Source organism: Passer domesticus, chromosome 4 (assembly GCF_036417665.1).
Source record: "Passer domesticus isolate bPasDom1 chromosome 4, bPasDom1.hap1, whole genome shotgun sequence".
Classification (NCBI taxonomy): Eukaryota; Metazoa; Chordata; class Aves; order Passeriformes; family Passeridae; genus Passer; species Passer domesticus.
Window position 1 is genome coordinate 13,075,511 of NC_087477.1, and position 21,020 is coordinate 13,096,530.

Here is a 21,020-nt window from a genome sequence, read left to right on the forward strand (position 1 = left end):
TTGGAGAGGATGTATAAGACTGATTTTTTTCTGGCACCTCCAACAAAAAGCAGATCAGATAATTTTATTATTAACATACGTTCTTATATTTGTCTGTGCCCTCCTGCTGTGGTAAACTGTAGCTCCCTTCGGGATTCTTAAATCACAGAAAGAGAACTAAGGAAATAGAAAGTAGAAGAAATAAACCCTTGCTGAAAATCCTTCTGGATTCTGTTTAACTCAGAGGTGACCCTGACTTATATAAAAGGAAGGAAATTGCTTTAGGCTCATATTCTAGCTTGCACTGGAGGAATCTCTGAAGGCTTGGAGTTTTCACAGGCACTGGGTAAACATGCAGGGATCTATCTTTTGCACCTGCCAAAATGTACTGGAAATCCTGTGACAACAGGTTTTTTGGCAAAAGTCACTATTTTGCTTTCAGACATGACCAGACCTAAGAAAGGCAGAGGTGCAGAAAAATCAAAAGGAGAGGGTGAAAAAAAGGCAAGACAGGTTTTGAATCTGAGAGAAATTTGCTTGCTGCCTTTTGAGATAGTTCAGATTGGTTTATATTGCACCTTGTCCCACTCTGAGTGGGTTTTCTATTTGTAATAAAGTCTGGCAGTCTCCCACAGCTCACTCATACTGTCATTCCCAAGTGGTTTATTCCTCCACACTTGGCTCCAAACAAGCAGAAAAGGGATAATATGGAATACATCTCTAGCTTGGTAGTGAGAAAGTAAAGAGACTTTCACAATCGTAATGTAAATGCATTTCCTTGAAAAAGTGCAGAGTGGGAATGTGGAGAATGTCAAACAGTTGCTGGGCATTCACGTTTTGGAGAGAAATGAGGGAGTTTCCTCACCAGGAGGGTTGGAAAAGCATTGCGATGGAAGAAGAGGACTTCTGGTCTTTAAAACAAAGCTGTGCCCTGGTAGTTTTTTAGAGAATTTTGGTTTTCCTGTGTGACTGACACACTTGGAGAATGTGCTCTGTTCTGACTGAGTGTGTCAAGTAATCTCGTCAAGGTAACACAGCCTTGGCTGGTACTGCTCCCACTTGAAAATTTTAACTCTGAGATAGCTCACTCTGTGCCTGTGGTAACTTTCTGTTGTTGTTATTTTTGAAAAAGTGAAAACATTTGTGAACACTCTTGTATGTACAATTCCAGAGCCTGAATCACTACAGCATTCGTCTGGGTTTATTTTGGCACCAGTTTAAATGTTCTGGTCTACAGCATTTGTTTATTTGCTTAACTCTTATCCTAAACTTCCAAAAGAAACCACCAATTTCCATTCAGTCACTCAGTTGCTTTTCTGAAAACCAACAACACTGGGGATTCAGGGAATACAGGAACAGGGACAATCTCCATGCCTGCATGAATTTCTTTAAATTCCCATTGTCATCGACTGTGACAAGCAAACTCACAGACTGAAAGCGAGTATCCAAAGCCAGCCAGGATGTTGCAGTGGAACAACCTAGACTTTGCTGCAGTGAACTCCCTAAAAGGAGACAAAGATGCTTTTACAGTCCAAACCCCAAAAGCTTTATAAGAAATAAAAATATAAGTGATTTTGAATAGATCTTGGGAGGAACAAGACTTTTACACACAAGCCTCTCCCTTGCACAGAGCAAAAAGAGAATCAGGGTTATACCCAGCTTTCCTACAATCCTGCAGACATGCAGCTGCCCAAGTGTTGCAGTGCTCCTGTTTCTGCAAGCAGTTGCAAGGAAGCCAAGAGATGTTTGCTGAAATCCTGAGAGGAACAATTATGTCAGGGAACTGCTTTCTGCTTGCTGTCATACACTGTCTTGCCCAAGAGCTGCTTGAAAGAGGGCAGTTCCTCTTTCTCTGGCATTCCCAGCACCTGTTACTACTTTTCTTTAGGGCAGTTTTACTGCTTTACTGTGCTTTTGGGTTCAATTTCCTTCCCAGTGCATGTCCAAGGAAGATCTGCCTCAGGGAAAAGCAAAATTCTTCCCTGCTATTTCTCATGATGCTGGCAAACATCTGCTTTATGTGCTTTAGAATCTGATCTTATTTGCCACTCAAACGTGCTTTCTTCAAGGTGCATCTAAAAAGCTACTGATCATTTTTATCTCTTCTTTACTTCAGTTTTGCTTGAAGCCATTTGTAATTTCTGCAGTAAGAGAGGAAAATCTGATGCTGTGGTTCTCATCCCTGAAGTCAGGCTTGTGTCAGCCTTTCCATTATATAAACCCTTATTTTGAAGAGTTTCAAATTCAGCTATAAAAATTCAGTCTAGGCTGGAAACTGGCAAATTAAGTCCTTGCGTGGAATGTTCCTTTTAATTAAAGTATAAAAGAACTGCATTCAATTGCCTTTATGTTTCTCAAGTCCTTGAAAGACCTGTCAGGCTACACTTAGAATGCTCCTTCTATGCTTGCAAGATCAGTTTTCAGAAATACTGAGTGCTTTTATCTCTCAGTTTGATGCAATTACTCAACCTTAGGTTTTCTGTATTTTTCTAAAGCATTTTGTTCATCAGGTGTTCATTTTTACTGTGTTGATCCACTTACAACAGTTCAAAAGTTTAAACAATTTTCTTTCCTCTTAGTAGTATATTTACACTAGGAATTTACACGTTAGTATTTACTTGTATTCCTGTGCTATTTTCGAATAAAAAATGTAAAGATTCTTTCTGTTGTGCTGTTCTGGCTATGACCATTGATTCCTACAGGGAAGTGGGATAATTTAACTGACTCATTATTTTCATGGTGAAAAGGTCTTATTGCAACCTTGTTTACTGCCAGATTTTACCTAGTAATTCCTTCCACAGTAAAATGTGAAGGATAGGACAGATAATGCTGATCTTGTTGTTCTGGGAGATCAAAAATCACTTTAGGTCAGATGTTGAGGGAGGCTTTACTCTGTTCTCAGAAAAATCACTGGGGATTAATGTGGAAGAAATGGAAAAAAGGGAACTTTGCAGTGAAATGTGATCATTGATTAGTATATGTATATTTTTCTGTATTGGACTTCAGTCTTGGTTAGGTGATGCCAAGTTTAAAAAAGTCCATAAAACATGACCTTTATTTCACTGCTCTTTTCTATACCTGAAGTTGGTATCTCCATTTCAAGTGGAGATGTGTTTTGCACAGAAAAACATGGAGTCACTTGGAGACAAAGGAGAAAAAGCCATGAAATTACCCCTGCAAATGGGCCAGGTGCCAAAGGAGTGTAGGTTGCCACTCAGTGAGCATTCAAGCATGTGCTGAAGTTTATCCCTTTCCACTTAGATGGGCTTAACTTTAAGTATGTGCTCACCTCCCTTTGAAATCACAGGGCTCAGTGCTTTGGTGAATGGAAATTACTCAAAGCCATGGTGGGACAACTGATAGGGATTGCATTCTGCAAGATCAGTAAATCATATTAATAGAGATTAGAAGAATGTAAGCTCTGTTAATACAGGTGTGTACTTGCAGTCCCCAGAGAGCTCCTCTTTGCTATATATTCACCTTTATACTATAACTGTTATAATGCCAATGCTATTATAACTATCAGAGAGAAAACTTCACTTCTTAATTGAAAACCCTTGGTTTTTTCCCTCAGTACAATTCTATTTTTGGCCCTGAAGTTTTATATTTCTCTTCATTTGCTAATCCATATCTCCCTGGCAATATCCCTGCGTTCTACTGTACTTCAAACAATTTGGCAACCAAACGAGTGTTTGAAGCTAATTTAATTACATTAGCCTGAGAAGCCAATTAGATATTTGTAGAAGGATCTTGCTGAATGCTATTTCTTGAATAGCTGAGCAAGGCACGCTGGCCCTCAGTTACTCAGTTCCTGCCAGACTGACAATAATGTAAACCGAGTCCCTTTCTGCAGGCAGCCTCTCCACACAAAGGATAAACAGTGGATGCGCTTTAACTCCAACAGCCTCTTGTTGTAATCATGGAAAAAGATAAACTTCCAAGAAATGTCCTCATTTAGTTGTGCTTTGCCTTCATTTTTATTTGAAGCCTTGGCAGATTGACTAATTTTTGAGATGAAAATTGGATAAATTAGAGCAAAGGATGGGAAGCCAGTTTGCTTAAATTCTCTTCCAGCTATTCACTCAGAAACAATGTATCAAAACCTCTTGTTTATATGAGTTAGACATAACCAGCAAGGACAGCTGTCATGAAGGCCAGGCTGATTGATTTCCTCATTTATTTTTAGGTTTTATGCAAAAAGTTTCAAGAATGGGATTGAAGTCAGGTGTAACATCCATTCAGGCCTGTCAAATCATAATGTTTTGATCCCAGGAACAGCTTTTCTCTTAGTAATTCCCACTAAATCCCACTCTAAACCCCTAAGGGCTAATGACCATTCAGCTGCTCTACCAAATTGAACTTTAAGGAGGCTGGCTATGAATTTTGAAGCCTATCTGTGGGTGTATATTTATGAAACTTTTTACCTCAAGCAATCATGATTCTGTTATCGAAGTAAGTCTGGGCAGCCCCTCTGTGGCTTCAACATATTGCTGTAGTTCAAGTTTTTATTTTTATTCTATTTTTATTAATTTTATTAATTTTATTAAATAGTTTATTGATATGGCTCGAAAGGTGCTCGGAGTCATAGCAAAATTAACACATTGGCATTTTGGTAACCAGAATGAAACCCAGGGAAGGAGAAGACCTCTATGTGCTGCATTAGGTACTGCTGCTCCTGTTACTGTCTGGTCCTGAGAAGTTTGTCTTTGGAATGGTGCACTGCGAGAAGCAGGAGCTTTGCACAAAGGCACAAAGCAAGCTGGAGATGGTTACATAAATAGCAGCGGCTTCTGGGGGTCCTCTGCTCCATCGCAGCTCTGGCGGCTGAAGCGAGAGTTTCTCATCTCGGATCTTTTGGCAATATCCTGCGAAGAGCCACCCCATTGTATTGCACGGGCTGTTGCCATGGAAGCAGCAATATTTTTAGTAGTGCCTTTCAGCTGAAAATCTCCGGTTCCTAAGGAACGCTGCCGGAGCCTGGCAGCACCTGCGGGGCAGGTCAGGGCTCCACGAGCGGCGGCGAGGAGACAGCGAGGGCCGGGGGGCTCCTCCAAACGCTCCCCGCCCTGCACCGCCCTCCCGAGCACCTTCTCCCTGCCAGGGGGAGAGCTCATAGCTAAAGAGACAAGCCGCATCTAAGGAATAATGCCTGTTACTGCTCATTACTGGATTTTTTAAAATTTAAAGTAATTCTAACTATGAAGTCAAATGGGGGGGGGGGGGGCGTTGTCTGTCTCTTTAAAGAAATGCGAAAATAGAGGAAGTATTCTAATGAGAGAAAAAAAAAATCCTTTAGGCTGTGTTATTTGTGCATTGGTACTATCCTCACAGCCTTTTCTTCCTCATAATAGCTTTTGGTTGATCTACCTACTTTTGCTCACCAGCTCCAGGCCTGATCCAACGTATGTAATTAGTGCTTGCACAAAGCTCTGTTTCTGTTTTCCACTGCTCTTCATTCCCTGTATGCAATGCCTGGTATTTTAGGTGCAGACAGGATGCATCCCAAAACGTGTGCCAGTACAATCATTGCTAATGTGCAACTCCATCACCAGTTGCTGCAGATCATACAGCCAAACCAGTCTTGCAGGCTGTGGAACCTGTGTTGATGTTATTTTTGGTTATCATCACAGAGCACATTTAACATCTAAACCAAATCCCTGCCACCACCCTAACTTCTCTTTCCAAAATGAGCAGCTTGAACTTCCTCAAAACTAGGAATAACTGGGCTTACATCTGGCTTAGAGGTCACTTGATGCTCTCAATAAAAATGATTCCTGAAAACACCCCCAAAACTCCCAACTAAGTTGGCAGCTCAGAGACTGAAATGACTCCAAGCACAGCAAGAACCAGTTCCAAAGCAGCATTTTGGCTAGAACCCAAGGAATCTGTCAGCTATTGTGCAGGGAATGTGGCTGTCCTCCCAGCGCTGACTTAAAACAGAAAATTGAGGAGATACTAAGGACTGGGGAAGTGATAATTTTATCTGGAATGTCATGGCCAAATTCTGAGGACAGCATTTAAGTGGAGGGAGGAAAGAGACCTTCCTTCAGATGACCTCATCCAGAAGAAATCCCAGTGCCATATGTTCCTTTGGCCTGCATTTGATACCACAAAGGCTCTCTGATACATGCAAGGAAGAGAGGGGGCAGCTTCTCTTTGTTAGAGGAAGAAACCTGTAACACAGGAGCTGTAAATCTGCGTCTTGGCTTGTTGGTGCTACTTAGAATCAGCTCCAGAGGTTTCTGAGATGTAAAATGTAACAATTTTAGCTGGAAAAAAGGGACATATCCTATAGAAACAGCTTACTCTTCTCCAACCACATACTATTTCATACGCAGCAAGCAAAGACCAAGTCAGATTTGTATTTTGATAAGCCTGGAAAACAGTGGCAAGACAGATTAATCCCTCAATACTGGGAGATTTGGTTAAAGTTTTTCCACTGATTTTGCAATCACCCTTAATGAGTTATAGGAATATAATTTATGATGTAGGGGGGTTTTTTTTGTTCCCTTTGAGTTTAAATCCAACTACTATGAAAACAATGATAAGTGGAATTTGACTTTGGTTCCAAAATATTTCTGTAGTATGGGAAAGGCCTCTGTTCCCATTCACTTTCTAAAATGAAATGGCTTATTCAGAAGCAGTGCTGCTGAGGGGCTTCCACCCAGAACACATCAACACTTAATTAAATTACGGTGCTATCTGAGGAAAGAGGTGCAGCAATTTCAGCGGCTGACAGCTGGATTTGCACACATGGATTTCTCCGAGGTGTGCCCCCGGTTTCACAATGCCCAGAGCCTGGCAGCACTTGGATTTCATGGCACGCTGCCCTGGGCGCTGCAGCTCAGTGCTCCCAGCTTATGCCAACACAATCTCATTTGTCTGCAGGCTCTTCTCCTGTCATCCAGCTGCGCTGATGCTACTTAAAAATCCTGATGTCTCTCCTCGAAGGCTTCCCAGAGACGCTTCCCGGGAGCCCTCTTCCCGTGCCGTGTGCTCCTGGAAGGTGCAGGATCGCGTGTGTCCGCTGCAAAGGTAAGTCTCGCTGGGTTTTGTGGTTTGGGGTTCTTTTGGCTCTCTGCTGGGCTTCAAGGAGGTTGCTTTGGCAGAAAAGTGGAAGACAACACAATGGTAGCGTTGTGGAAGGGTTAAGGATTCCCCGTGTGTTATGAATAAAAAGTTATCTATTTTTTTTAGGTTGCAGAGTTAAAAACAAGTCAGACCAGTTGCTGTAAGTTAGTTTCACTGTTAAAGAGGAGTTCTTCAATTACCTGTTAATGGCTGGTGATTAACCATTGTCCCCCTGATGCTGGCCGCCTGCCAGGGAGGGACACCGGCACCCTCCCAAGTACCAGGAGGATAGCAGTGACATCAGAGCCAGTATGCAGATGAGAAATGCATTGCGCCCTGAATTTTTACAGTTTTCCCAGAAAAACCCCTAAAATCACGAGCCAACAAGTGACCTAAGTGACGTCTGAGGATGGGAGCGTAGTCCCGTACCTGCTTGGATCCTTTTTGCTTCTCACCCTAACCTGAAAAGATGTTGATTAAAGAGACGCCCCGGGATGTCAGACAAAAAGGCAGGAATCTGCTACTCTGAGGACGGAATCCCCAGCTCTGCCTGCAGACCAGCAGACAAAGCTGCATCACCCTCCTCCTCTTCTGTGCCACGCCTGGGATCACCGGCGGCATGGGCACAACCCGTCAATTTCTCCCCACCTGAGCTGATTCTTCTTAATGAAGGCATTAAAAAGGAGAAAGATCTCCTGCCCATTTATTTCACTGCGCAGTTGCAATGGTCACACACGGTAAAAGGATCAAGGATTTCTTCCCAGCCCCAAGGCTGCCGGAGCTCCATGAACATTTGGACGAGGCTCTCAGGAACAGGATGTGACTCGGGGTGTCCTGGGCAGGGCCGGGAGTGGGGCTCGCTGATGAGGATGGAGCATGGGTCCCTTCAGCGTAGCCATTCTGTGGTGCTGCACGTGCTCTGCGTGGGGCTGTGCCCGTTCACCAGGACAAGGTTTGTACCGTGTTCTGTCACAGACCTTCGCTGTCACCGTTCTTTCAAAAAAGCCAGCCCACAATACGAGCACTGTTTTATCTTAGCATGTGCCAAGACTTGCCCTGGTGTAGTAAGGGAGTGTTTTCTTTGAGTTTACTGCCTCAATTCCATTGTTCCTCGGTGGTAGGTACTAGAATGATGGTAAGGCGGTGTTTTTCACAAAGATTTTAGGTTGGCATGGGGTGGTTGTAAGTGGAGATGAAGTAATTAAAGGTTTAACTCCATGTGATCAAAGGTGACTCAGAGCCCGCGGCTCTGCCCAGCTCGGCTTTTGGGCAGGTATGTTGGCCCTGGGGTTGCATTCCCTCCTCTGCAGGCCCAGTCAAGCTGCTCTGTAATTGAAAGGAAGGGGACAAAAGAGAATGAGCACAGAAGGAGGGAAGGGTCGCTTGCCCTCACCTTGAAACCATTCATTCTCTCCAGTTCCTTTCTGCAAAGGAATCACAGGCATCCCAGTTACCTCAGCTTAAATAAGGTCTTCAGTAAGTAATTGGATTTAAAGATTTTTTTTTATCTTCCCCTGCTTCCCCCCATGTGTATATTTATTCTGGAAGGTTGTTGAGCTTAGTTTTAAAACACTTTTGGTATTTCATTGAAACAATTAATTTATGTGGAGTTTTCTCTTTGTTGTTTTGAAATTGTTTTGTCATAGGAAAGAAATAAAAACCTAATTCTTACATTTAGAAAACAATAGCATCTGGATTATTTTTAATAAGGTTGCTAAATTAATTCTTTTTCTCCTGAGAGAGAACAACCTATACCAAATTCTTGTCATTTGCTGCATAGAAGATTCCTCTGACGCACTGGGACAATTTGGATAAGCAACCAGAGCTGCCCTTTGGGTTCTCTTCTTGCTGTCAGTTCTCTTCTCAGTTCCTAATAAAAAATACTACTGTGTTTCCCTAGCAATTCCAGAGCATGTTGGAGCAGTGTAGTGACACGGTACCTTGATGTGTGTTCTCACCCCTGCACTTGTCACACCCAGATTTCAGGCGGTCTGGAATGAGAGAAATCCAGGGAGGAGCTCCTCAAAGGCTGTTTTGTAGAGAGCATTCACATATTCAGCATAATAAGGGTTTCCACGACAGAATTCATGTGGTGCGTGTGGATTTACTTTGTATCATGTAGTTAGTAGTTTCTGTTCCTCCCAAATTTTGATTGTGAATCAACAGGTGGAAGCCCAAACTTCCTAATGAGGAAAATAATTGCAGACTTCCTAATGGGGAAAAGAAAAGCAATGAAGTGATTGCTGTGGTCTCTCTATTCCAGACTCCCTTTCCAGCATTCTCTTCCCTTAAGTGGGCTTTGAAATTTTCATTTGAGTCCAGTAGTAATTGCATGCAGAATGGGACTGGCTGAATTGCCCATTCTCTTTTTTTACTCCTCAAAAAAGCAATGTGGTCCCTAGAAAATTTGTCAAAAGCAAAGGGCGGTTGAGTCCTAAGTGGCCAAGATCCCTTTTCCCAAATGGAAGTAAGGGTTCAGAAAACACTGCTTGGGAAGTACCTTGTAGATTCAGAATGACACTATGGTTGTGTCAGAGTACCAGGGTAACTCCAATCAAAAAAGAGATGATCCCTCTGGAGAACATCTCCTCTAGGTCAGGGATGCCTGTGCTGCAGCACATCCATGATGACCTGCAGGATTTGGGGATACTAAACCTACAGGTCTCACACAGCATACTAAACAGACATTAAAGGTGTGACACAGGAGGCAATGCCCAGCATTGATGAATTCTGTCTGTTACACTTTCTTTGGCTTGCCCTTGAACATGGAAAGCAATTTGTGTTTCCAGAGTTTTTAACAAATGGCAGTACCAATGGCAGTTTCCAGTTTTTAACAAATGGCAGTACCAACCATGACCACAGATCTTTTCTCTCGAGGCTCAGCAAACTCTGCAATTCTATATTCATTTAGTAATTCATTTGCCAAACTAAAAGGTTTTCATTGTTTCCAGAAAGTGAACTGTGTAAACTCCAAACTTCCTTACCTTTGTAATCGATCCTTGTGAAGCCATTAAACCTTCCAGTGTTTGGGGTTTTTTAACAGTATCTGTGTGAACAACACTGTTCACAAGGTGCCACTTAGTGCCTTGTGCTGTAGTAGTGCCTAATGGCTCTCCATCATACGAGCCATCTGTACAGAGCTCAGAACTGCCCCCCTAAGCCCCAGACCGGCTTTTTCAATCACATCCTTTCCTTCAGTAGCATGAGCTGGAGAAACTGTGAAGGGATAGAGGAAAAGGGGAGAAACATGCCTGCTTCATAAAGTGAACTACTCCCTTTGCACTTTTTTTTTACATGCCTTGCTTTCTCACCTTTGCCAGATGTGGTCTTGTGACTGTGTTTGGGAAGGTGAAAGGAGATAGTGCTCTGAAAGGGCTTGGGTCTGCTAGAAAAGAGAATTACGAGGATAAAGCTGCTGCTAACCAGTATTCTTTCTGATTGTGTTATACAGCTTTGTTCCCATTAAAAAGCAGAGGAAAGAGGGACATGGCTTGTTTTAATTCAGCAGCACTGTTGGATCCTTACTAGTTGGATCCTTTTGCCTATTAATTGCTTTGCTTTTTATCAAACCATTTTCTGAGAGACCTTTATTGCTTAGCAAGTGTATTGTGGCTGGCATTAATTTTGGTGATTGTAACTCAGATTGTGCAATTTGTTTTTAGCTCATGTTAATCTGTATAGTGAAATGACACTTGTGGACCCATTCCTACCCAGTCAGCAATTCCGTGGTGCTCCTAAAGAGGCACGAGTTCCACTTCTGCCAAAAACTGTGCCTGTGTTGTGCTTGCCTCACATGAGCAGCATGTTTATGGTAGGAATTTTGATTGTGAATGGCAGCGTGTGCAGGATCAGGGCCACAGTCAGTGTGGGGTAAAGCAGATGGTGCAGAACACAGGTCTGGTTTCATTCCACTCCCAGGTACTGTGAGGAGCCAGCAGGGAGAAGGTGTTTCCAAATGCCTGGAGGCAGCACTCACATACAGTGAAAATCCTGATTATGCTGACAGACTTACCCCAGGCATACATCTGTACTGAATTACAGGCGCTCCCCGTGTTTCAGCAAATCACAGCCCTGTTTTCTGATTGCTGCAGTGTTCCTGCTTCCCTCTCCCTCGATGGGGCAGCAGAGAGGTTGCATGGGTGGGTTATATTCCAGGTAGGCTCTCAGGGGTTTCTTCCATGCCTCTAAGAATTCCTGCAGAATTGCATGTTTAGCATTTACAGCTTGTGTTAATGATGGCTATAAAGTTGTTTGTCTTCATGGAATTAGATATATCCATAAGGCATTTTCCAGCTCAGCTATGCTGAGGCAATAAAGCAAATTCTGCTGGCATTACTCACTGCAGTAATTCCCAAATAATTAGTCATCCTAGGTAATGGATGTGTGATGTGTCCCAGTCATAAAGTGCATAATGCAGGTTATGGACATAAAACACTGCGGCTGCTTGGGAAATGCAAAACCAGAAATCAAATTGCTCCAGTTCAGTAAGGAGCCAGCTTCACACTTGCCTGTTCTCAAATCCTCCTGTGGAGCTTTTCTTCCACTTCTAGAGCTGGGAAACTCCAGTTCTGTTCTTAGACCTTGCCTAAGTGGATTTCCTAGTTTTTCACTTCAAATTGCATGTTTGTTACTGAGAAGCACTAACATATATAGGCAGGCTTGTTTTATTTTCCCTCTCCTTACCAAGAGGAGTATCAATTGACATTAATATTGGTACTGGCTGGCTTAAAAGAAGGAATACAGGGGGGAATTTTCCCCAGTTTTACCTTTTGGCTGACGTTCTCCTGTTCTGGCATAAAAAGCTTCCCAGGGTGTAATTCATCCTGGTAAAGTGTTGTACATAGTGCTCACAGTGTTTAGTGAATGTTATACATGGAGGAAATTTACTGTTGGAAAATAAATCATCCTGGACTGATTCCAAAAGCATTCACCAAGTGTGTATGTGTGTGAGTCTGTTTGTGCTTGGGTTTTGCTTGTGTGAATTTGGATTTTGTGTCCATAAACTGGTGCTCAATTTCCATAGAAACAACAATATTCATAATATCCTAAAATCGGTTCAGTACATGGTATTACAACAATTTGCATCAATGCTGTATTACATTTTCTTCCTGAAGAATTTTTAAAACATGTAAATTTGTCCTTAAGGAGATCTCTGTGATCAGTGCAACAACAAAGGAAGGAGACAGATTGCTCAAAGCACAGTGTGTCATGCAGTAATTTCCAGTGGGCTAATCATATTAACAGAGAAAATACTGGTGCCAGTTTTACTTTAACTAGTAAAGTTTTATTGAGTGCTACTGTCCCTAGCTGCTGCCCTTAACTTCATCTGATTACAAAACCATCTACAGTTTAGAACTGGTTTTATAGCTCACCCTTCTTATAGGGGAACAGCTGGCAAAAAGAAAAACCATGAAATACCAGCACTTAAAATACAAAAAGTGGAAAAAAGATCATAAATATAAAATCAAAATATTGTTTGTCTTAAATCTGTGGTAATGACCTCACTGGGCTTTCCAAAATGCAAAGTAATCTGGATCTCTGAGGCTCCCCTGAGTGTTATGAAAGTCAGTGGAATAAGCATGGTCTTGGTGAAATCCTACTGGGAAAGCCTTTTTTCTGGCTGGTCCTGTGATTCTAGAGTCAATCATTGATAAACTGGATTGAAGGGAGATCCCCCCAAAATAAGCCTCCCCACTGCTTTTGCTGTGCATCAGGACAGAGCTGTTCCTAATTGCAGATAAGAAGTGATTGCTGTGGTATCTCTGTTCCAGACTTCCTTTGCAGCGTTCTCTTTCCTTAAGAGTGCTTTGAAACTTTAATCTGAGACCATTGTCTTTTTTTATTCCTCAAAAAAGCGATGTGATCCCTAGGAAATTTATTAAACCTTATTTTAAAATTTGTTAGACCTTTTTCCTAAGGTGTAAGTGGCTGCGACCTAGAAAATATTTTGGGATCTCAGTTTTATGGTATTTTCGGAGCAGACCTTTAAAGGTCCCTCCAAGGCAAAGCCAAGCACTCCCTGTCCATAGCACACTGCTTCCTGTACCAGGGAGTTTTGGGATTGACACTTTCTCCTGTTGGGCAAATTGTAGAGTTCCCAAAGCCTCACTGGTGACTCATGTCTCTTTGCAAGGTATAGAAGTGAGTCCAGGAGAATTTGTGGAGCCAATTTTTGGGGTCCTGGCACTTCATGTTAAAAAGTGACCTCATGGGGAGCTTAGTCCATTTCAACATTCCTGCAGCTACCTCAGAATGCATTTTCCTGTGCATGCCTACAGCTCTCTGTGTGTGATGTATTGGAATTTTGTGGTTCAGCTGTCTGTGGCAAGCAACAGGTGAGGAGAAAATCCTGTAGTTTGGGAATCATTGGAGCTCCGTGTGCAAGCCTTGAGCGATGTGTATTGAGTGATATAAGAATCTCCACCGACCATATATTACTTGTTTCTGTGAGCTGCTTCCAGCCTCACATACTTAAATCTTTTTAACCCCAAAATTTTACTCGAGGGAGCCTTTCTCTGACTATTGGAAACAGTAGACTGGGATCAAGGCTCTGGATCAAAGTCTGACCAGCACAATACCTTCCACTTGAGAGTTAATACACCCACACTGTTAGTCATAAAAGATGGAAAGGAACCAAGTTTTCTGTTCCATGTCTCCAGGCATATCCAAGTTACAGTATCCTTGGAATGAGGACTAAGGGATATTTGTTTGGTGGATGTGAAGTGAGCCATCTAGGAACACAACTGTGGATTTGATCTGTATTGCTAGCAATTGTGAGAGCTCTGCTGTAACCAGAGCTTGGCATGATTGCTGTAAACCAAAAAAGGGAAATTGATGTCTTCATCAGGACAGTTGAAATCAGACAAGAGAGAGACCAGAGTTGGTTGCAAGCAAAGCCGTTCTGGAGGAGACCTCCGAGGTTTTTGGCTCCAGGTTTCTGCAGTGGCAGGGAGTTGCCTTCTCCAGCCCCACTGACACAGTTGCCAAGCCCATCTTTAATCAGTGACAGCCTCTGCATTAAGCAAACATAGGCCTCTTTGATTTTCAGAAAGCAACTTGTGTGGTTTGCCTCTACACAGACTCTGATTTTTACAGATGAACTCAAGCATCCAAAGAATAACTTTAAGAATAAAGTCTAATCTATGCATTCTGCTAATAAAATCAAAATCTGTAAATTATGTTCAGTTAATCTGTGTTTATGACAGCTCAGTCACAGATCACTTAGTAAACTATGCAGCAGTTCTCTTCTTACATGATTACTCTAAAGCTGATGTTTTCTTCTATGTAAAATAGGTGTGTCCATTTTTATCATTAATGTTGGCTAACATTTGGATGTTGCCTCTGATAAGGGTGAAATGCAGCTAAAGACATGCAATAGAGCTGCTGGGCTGCTGGCTTTAACAATTTTATCAGCACCTGAAATTTACTTATGGGCTCAAACCTGAGTGTGAAAGGCAAGTGAAACATGCCTTTAGATTATTTGTGGTAAAAATGTGGGAGTGTTCTTGCTTTTTTCCCTTAAAAAATCAAGATAAAATGCATTAGAACTGCAAAATTCAGAAGAGATATAGGATCTGAAATGTATTAAACAAAAATATTTTTTTTAAATCCCATGAGAATTAGGAGCCTGATCCATGATCTGAAGACACAGATCTTTGGCAATGTTATAAACACGATGAATAGATTTATAATTGTTTACTTTAGAGGCAATATTAGAAGGAATTTCCTATAGCAGTAAAAAAAGAACTTGTATTTTATATCTCTTTACCCAAAACAAAAGATGGGTACTGCTTACTTATAAATGGTCATTGCCACATGTCAGAAAAAGGGGCAACACACTCATTCTGAATTCTTGTATTTCACACAGTTCTATTGCATAAAATACAATTTAGATTTTTATTTTATGATGATTGAAGTAGTGAAAGTTCAGACCGTGCATGTTCTTAGTGTGTCCAGAATTCTGAGGGTTTATGGTGGCAGGAGTTCTGTGGGTGAAGAACCTGTGGATTAAAGAGCATAAAAAATTAACAGAAACAACTATTGTTTTATCCATCATATATGTATATAAAAAAGTATTGACCTACTGGCAGCTGCAAATTATTACAGCTTTAAGAGTAGATTTTGCCAAGTACATGCACTTACAGTCCATTTTCAGGGAAGAAATGTAACCTGAAGATCAAATAACTCAAGGCTTTCGCAGGCTGATACAGAAACTGCTGACACCCAGTTGAGGAAATTAGTTTCTCAGGGCTTTTCCTCTGTTGGTGTGGGTTTTTTTTTGATTTTTTTTCCAATGCTCAATGTGGTGATAGTTTCTATTTCACAGCATTTACAAGGCCTAGCACTGGGGCAGGGAGGAAACCAAGGTAGTAAAACTTCCTCTAAGCCGAGGCAATTATTTTAGCAACTGCAGAATCATGATGCTACAGCAGCTGGTGTCATTCCAAGAGCATTCCATAGCTCATGAGAGCTCCATAGTTGCATGTCCCTCATGTTCCACAGACATCAGTGGGTCTTACTTCACCCACTCCTTAGTTAAACGTGTTCCTCCTACCTGTGTGCACTGTGCAATGGTGTGCACGCTTCACAGGAAGTTCTTTTTTCCAGGAGAGGGTTGGAAAGGTACCCGAGGCTGTCGGTACCCCCACACCTGCTCACACAGGGTATTCACACAACGTTCCATGCCTGCAGCCTGTGGCACAACGCAGGGATTTATTGTGAACTCCTAGCAAAGGGCAAGGAAAGAGGAGCAGCCTGTTCTGTCTTGAGCACTTCCAGAAGAAAAGGCAACGTTTGCTCTCTAGAAACACAGAGGGACCTGTAACAACGCGTTCTTTGAACGCTCTGCCCGTGCCTTTTCCTGCCCTGGGAGAGGGATTTGCTTCCCGGCGCAACGTGCAACGCCGCAAACTCCTAAGGCAGCATAAAAGTATTACTGTTCAGTGTCTGAAGAGATCTGTCCCCGGTGCAGCTGAGCTTAATGATACTGTCAGTAGTCCAGAGCTGGCAGCGCGGGACCTGCACGGGTAATTCATCCCGAACGGGAAGGCCGGGAGACAGGAGGTTTTCATTTCAGCGTGGGGAAGGAAACACAAACCCACCTGGGAGAGCAGCTTGGTTTTATTGCACAGCTCTGTCTGTCTAAAGTCCTCTCAGAGGAGCTGAGCTTGTGCTTGGAAAAGGGATGGAGAAATGCGGAATTCTGAGAACAGCTAAGAGCCGATGGGTGCTGAGGCAGGATAACAGAGCGTGATGATGAATCCCAGCTTTGTTGTTACAGGAGAGCAGAGCTTTACTTTGGTGATCTTCTGAAAGAGGATTGAGTTTCCTCATTGCCCACAGAGTGTTTGGTTACCGGTGGAGATGTTTCACAAGGTTTGTGTGTAATTGAAAAGACAGCCTGATCCGAGCCATTGAACATGCCTGACAGGAATTCGGAAGAGGGGATCGGTGGGGCTTCATCCACAAGGCCAGCACGGTGCTGGGGCTGTTAATCCAAGCTGCCATTTGTGTGATGTTACCAGAGCAGAACGCTGGAAAGGGTTCTCAGAAAATTCTTAATTCATGACGTGTGCAGTTTGGGCAGGCAGGGGATGGTATGTTTTCAGAAATCCTGGCACTCTTCCAGGCCCAGCTGAAATCCCATCTAACCTATGGAGCTGCTGACTTTGAGAATGCTCACACATTCCCAGAGGAAGAGAGAGAAACACTCTACCTGCAGAATTTCGGCTCCTTGTTATTGCTTACACTGCAACAGTGCCCTGAGGCTCTCATTTGCATAACACGCTCCTATACAATGTGATGTACGGCTGGGATTTATCACCCGCTGTGAAATCAGAGAGGTTTTATGGTTTTTAATTGCTGATTGACCTTAATCAGCAGGTTTTGGTTGCTCCGGTGTTCACAACACGCTGCTGCCTACATTTTACATTTCTGTGGTTCAGTGTGCCTCTGAATTCCATTCTGGCCAGCTTTTGCAGTAGAGTTTGATAAATGCATTCTTCTTCCTCCTTACCTCTTGGTTCCTAAGCAACACTTATTTTCTGCCAGGTTAGTTATGCCTTTACCTGCTGCTTTATGACACAAAGTAGAGAGTAGTTTTCCTGAACACAGGAAGTGGTTTTTGTGTAGCAAGGGGTTTTATAGATAATGTAAATTTGTTAATTGTCATTTACATGTGTAGCTGCTCTGTTAATTTTGGAAGAATTGATGATTTCATCCTAGATCCTAGAAAGAAGTGCCTGCAGCAGAAAAGGGTACATGCAGCCATTATCCACAACAAGAATTGTCTTGGCAGCGCCGTGCTAAAGAGCTTTATTGGACTCCAGTCCATCGAGGACTCTTTTTCCAGCAGGCTGTAAATTGGGATCACAAGTCTGTATCTGCACAGCAGCTTTAATGCAATTTATCTTCTCTGTAGATAGAGAGGTCATTTCTGCCAAAGACCTTTCTAAGGAGTGATAGATAGAGCCTCATTCATAAAATGAGGAAATTTACCCCCCATAAAATATACGTTCTCATATTCATAATAAATAACGTATCTTTTGAAATACCTTGTGTTCACACATACTGAGATAATTTACCAAACTTGCATGAAGTATTAATGTAAATATCAAAAAGGAGATTTACAGCACATTTCTCCTTAAAAGCCTTGTGGTTCTTTTTAAAAATCTTAATCTTCTTTATCATATTCTATCTCTTAATGCATGTTTGGATTATTTGAGTAAGCAGAGGGTTTGGAATTGGGTGAGGAATGCAAGTAGTTGTCTTGTGGACTGGACAGTATCAAATTCAGACTAGAAATAAAATACAGAAGTTTCAGTGATTGTGGTTAACAACTGGAATAGTGAGTCGGGGTCTATAATGATAACTTTTAAGGGAAGTCTTGGCTAGTTTCTAAAACATTTGTCCACATGTTTATAAGAGCATTATTTCAGGGAAGTTCTGTAGTCTCTGTGACATGAGCTGCTACACAGATGCTAATGGTGGGCTCTTCCAGCTTTAAAATCTACAACTAAATCTAATTCTTACTGTCTTCACCAAGAGCTGCTATGACTGCTTTGAAAATCTCGCTGTTAAACTCACAGTAAAGAAAGCAAATGAAAGTTCTTGCAGTATGCAGTTGCAAAAATGAAATGTACTAGTGGGTTTAAAGCAAACCCACGGCAGTATTTCTCACAGTGCATGAGTCAAACTGGCTATGAGATCAAAAACAGGAACAGGTTCAACAGAAAACCATATAATTTCCCTCCCAACTATTGATTGTGCCACAGTAAAGTCAGGAAATCCCCAACCTGCTGGGTGCTGGAAGGGACCCATTTCCCAGACACGAGGCATTTGTTCCGGCTCCAGGCAGATAAGGAGTGTGCCAGATCAAGCTTTGTTGCTCTTCCCAGTGTGTGCAGGAGGAATGCAAGTTGATGTTTCTCTGATTTGACTGCTTACTTCTGCTTTTGAGTTTAGTCCTCCTGTTTGGTTTCTGAGTAGCTGGGATTCCTGAGCCGCAGACGTGACATCTATGATCCATTACCTAACACTTCTCTGCAGCAGTGACATTCTAGCAGTTCATAATTCTGAACTAGAAACGAGCTGAACGAAATGGCCCAGGCAAAGGTGAAGGAGTGAGGTGTTGGGGTAGGTTTGGGTTGGGCCTTTTTTTTTTTTTTGGTGGAGGTAAAGACTGGCTGTTTGGGGGTTGTGATTGTGGGGTTTTCTGGTTTTTTGTGTTTTGTTTTGTTGGGATTTTTTTTTGCCTGAATCATGATAAGGTGATATTAGAATTTATTACCAGAGTAATCTCTGATATTACAGTCTGTAGAGTTCTGTATGCATGAAGCTTTTATTTGGTGTGTAGCAGTGAATCATCCAAATGCCATTTCTAGTATTTAACAGCTATTTAAAACATCCTGAGCCTTACAAACACTTCATTAGCATTCTTCCTTCTAAGGACAAGCACCATTCCTGGTTTAAATCATCTCTCTCCCTTAAAGCTTGCATTGGAAAGGCACGGAGTTTTGTCAGCTGTGCACCCATAACCTTGAAATCAAATCCGTCCCAAGACCAAAAGAAATACTTAGAATTATATTTTTGCTGTAGTTGTACCCTTTTGCCCAGTCTCTATTTTCAGCTTTATTGTTGCATGGGATAAAAATGTCCTGTTATGTGAATGCCAGGCAGTTGGTAGAACACTTGCAGCAGTCTGTGGTGTCTCCTAAACTAGGAAAGTTTGGTTCTGGATAGAGAAAAAGGTTTTTCTTCCATTGTAAAACTTCAGTAATTTTGAGAAGAGAATAAATCTTGCATCCTGTTTAAACTTCTTATATTTATGTTGCAATTGCATTCGTTGTAAGCTCATGCCTTGCCCCACTTCTCTTGCTCTGGCCTTTTAAAGTGCACTAGAGTTTAATTTTGACCAGGAGTGCAAGTTTTAAACAGGGCAGGTGACCTTTGTGGAAAGCCCCACGCTTTAGGAACAGATGATACTGTTCCCTCTGTACTGGTAGTGGCTGTACTGGTAGTGGCAAGGAAACAGTGCTGGAGACTGTAGCTGAGAAAGCAATTCAGCCAACATGCCAAAGCTTCCAAGCACTAACATGCTGATGGCTGTGGCAGCCTCTGAATGTGTGCTGTAACCTCCTCAAATTATTTGGCTCTTCAGAAACTCGGTAGAGCCAGAAGGTGTCCACAGCCCTTGCTCTGACAGCCAGAGAGCTGTGACCCGTGCTTAGTGACCTGGCCTAGGGGAAGCTGTCCCTGCCCGTGGCACAGGAAGGGAACTAGATGGTCTTTAAGGTCCCTTTCAAACCAAACCATTCCGTGATTCTGTGACTTCTTCTGGCCTCTGCTACTGAAATGTCCTCTTTTCCTGCAGAGGCACACCAGTTGCTGTTTCCAGAAGCAGCATTTCAGTAGGACTACAGGAATTTAAAGACTTGGTTCCATTTCACTTGGGACCATAAACCTTGTGTAACTGGGAAATGGGAGACTCCTCCAGGAAGGCCAGCAGCAGCTCCAAAGCTGTGTTGTTTCAGTGATTACAGGGACTGACACGAGAGGGATATCTAAGGTCACATCCCAGATTTCCACAGTGACTTGATTGGCGTCAATTGAGTGACTCCACTTTACATCAGGGCAGGCAGCTGAGCTCAGAATCTGGACCTTTGCCTATAAAATACGACGGGGAGTTGAGGAAAGTCTGTGTTAAATATAGAATAAGCTAAGAGCAAAGCTCTGTTTATGTCATCATAAAGCAGGGAATAAGCCATGGGTGGAATCTGAGCATTCCCAAGCAGCACATCTGTAAATTAATTACCAGGGTCCACCAAAGGAGGCAAAGGGAATGATGTCAAGCTTGTGACTCACCAGACTTCTATTCATGTTGTAGTTTGCTGTTTTCTGTGATGAGTGCCTGGCAAAAGAACAGCACCCACCTGGAAAGCAGAGTGCAGGGATGTCCTGCCTTTTCCTTCCCTGTGAGGAAGGTGTGCTGAGGACAGGGGCATGCAGAAATGAACGAGGTGAAAGGAAATGCGCAGAAATTACTGTTCTTGGAAATGTGTAGAATATTGACTCTGTGTGTAGGCCAAAGCCTGCTTCATTCTTCCTCTAGTTGCAGCAATTCAGCTAAAAATAGCAGTTCACAAAGCTGTTCTTCAGGCAGACGAAGTTTCCTGGCCTCAGGCATGATTAGGAAGAGCACTGAATTGCACATCCCGAATTGCATCCTTCCTGGTTACTGACAGCTGTGAGTCACAGGTAAGAGAAACATGTAGGCTCCAGCTAGGAAGAATTACCTTTCTCCAGCTAGGAAGAGTTACCTTTTCAAGATTGACGTAAGGGTTAGAAAAACAGTTAAAATGTTACCGTAGGAGCCTTAGCACCTGAATCTATTTTTTTTCTATAAACTGTCTTCCCAAGAGCTCACCATTATTACTGCTGTTTCTCTGTAACTTGGAGTGAAGCTCTCTCTC

At 42.5% G+C, this 21,020-nt stretch overlaps 1 protein-coding gene and 1 long non-coding RNA gene across 6 annotated transcripts in view; one reads left to right on the forward strand and one right to left on the reverse strand.

Moving 5' to 3' along the window:
- ARSJ (arylsulfatase family member J) overlaps positions 1 to 21,020 on the forward strand; it is a 152,606-nt gene that overhangs the window by 95,337 nt on the left and 36,249 nt on the right. For all 4 annotated transcript variants that reach the window (XM_064416019.1, XM_064416021.1, XM_064416022.1 and 1 more), the window contains one exon: positions 6,868 to 7,014. In XM_064416019.1, coding sequence (XP_064272089.1) covers positions 6,868 to 7,014 — 147 coding nt within the window. The remainder of the gene's footprint in view (positions 1 to 6,867; positions 7,015 to 21,020) is intronic.
- Positions 14,933 to 15,811, reverse strand: LOC135299909 (uncharacterized). 2 transcript variants are annotated; one of them, XR_010361747.1, is made up of 2 exons: positions 15,605 to 15,811; positions 14,933 to 15,050 (listed from the first exon to the last, which is right to left on the reverse strand). It is a non-coding gene; the product is annotated as an uncharacterized LOC135299909 (long non-coding RNA). The 2 variants fall into 2 exon arrangements; XR_010361748.1 differs by lacking the exon at positions 15,605 to 15,811 and adding an exon at positions 15,193 to 15,592.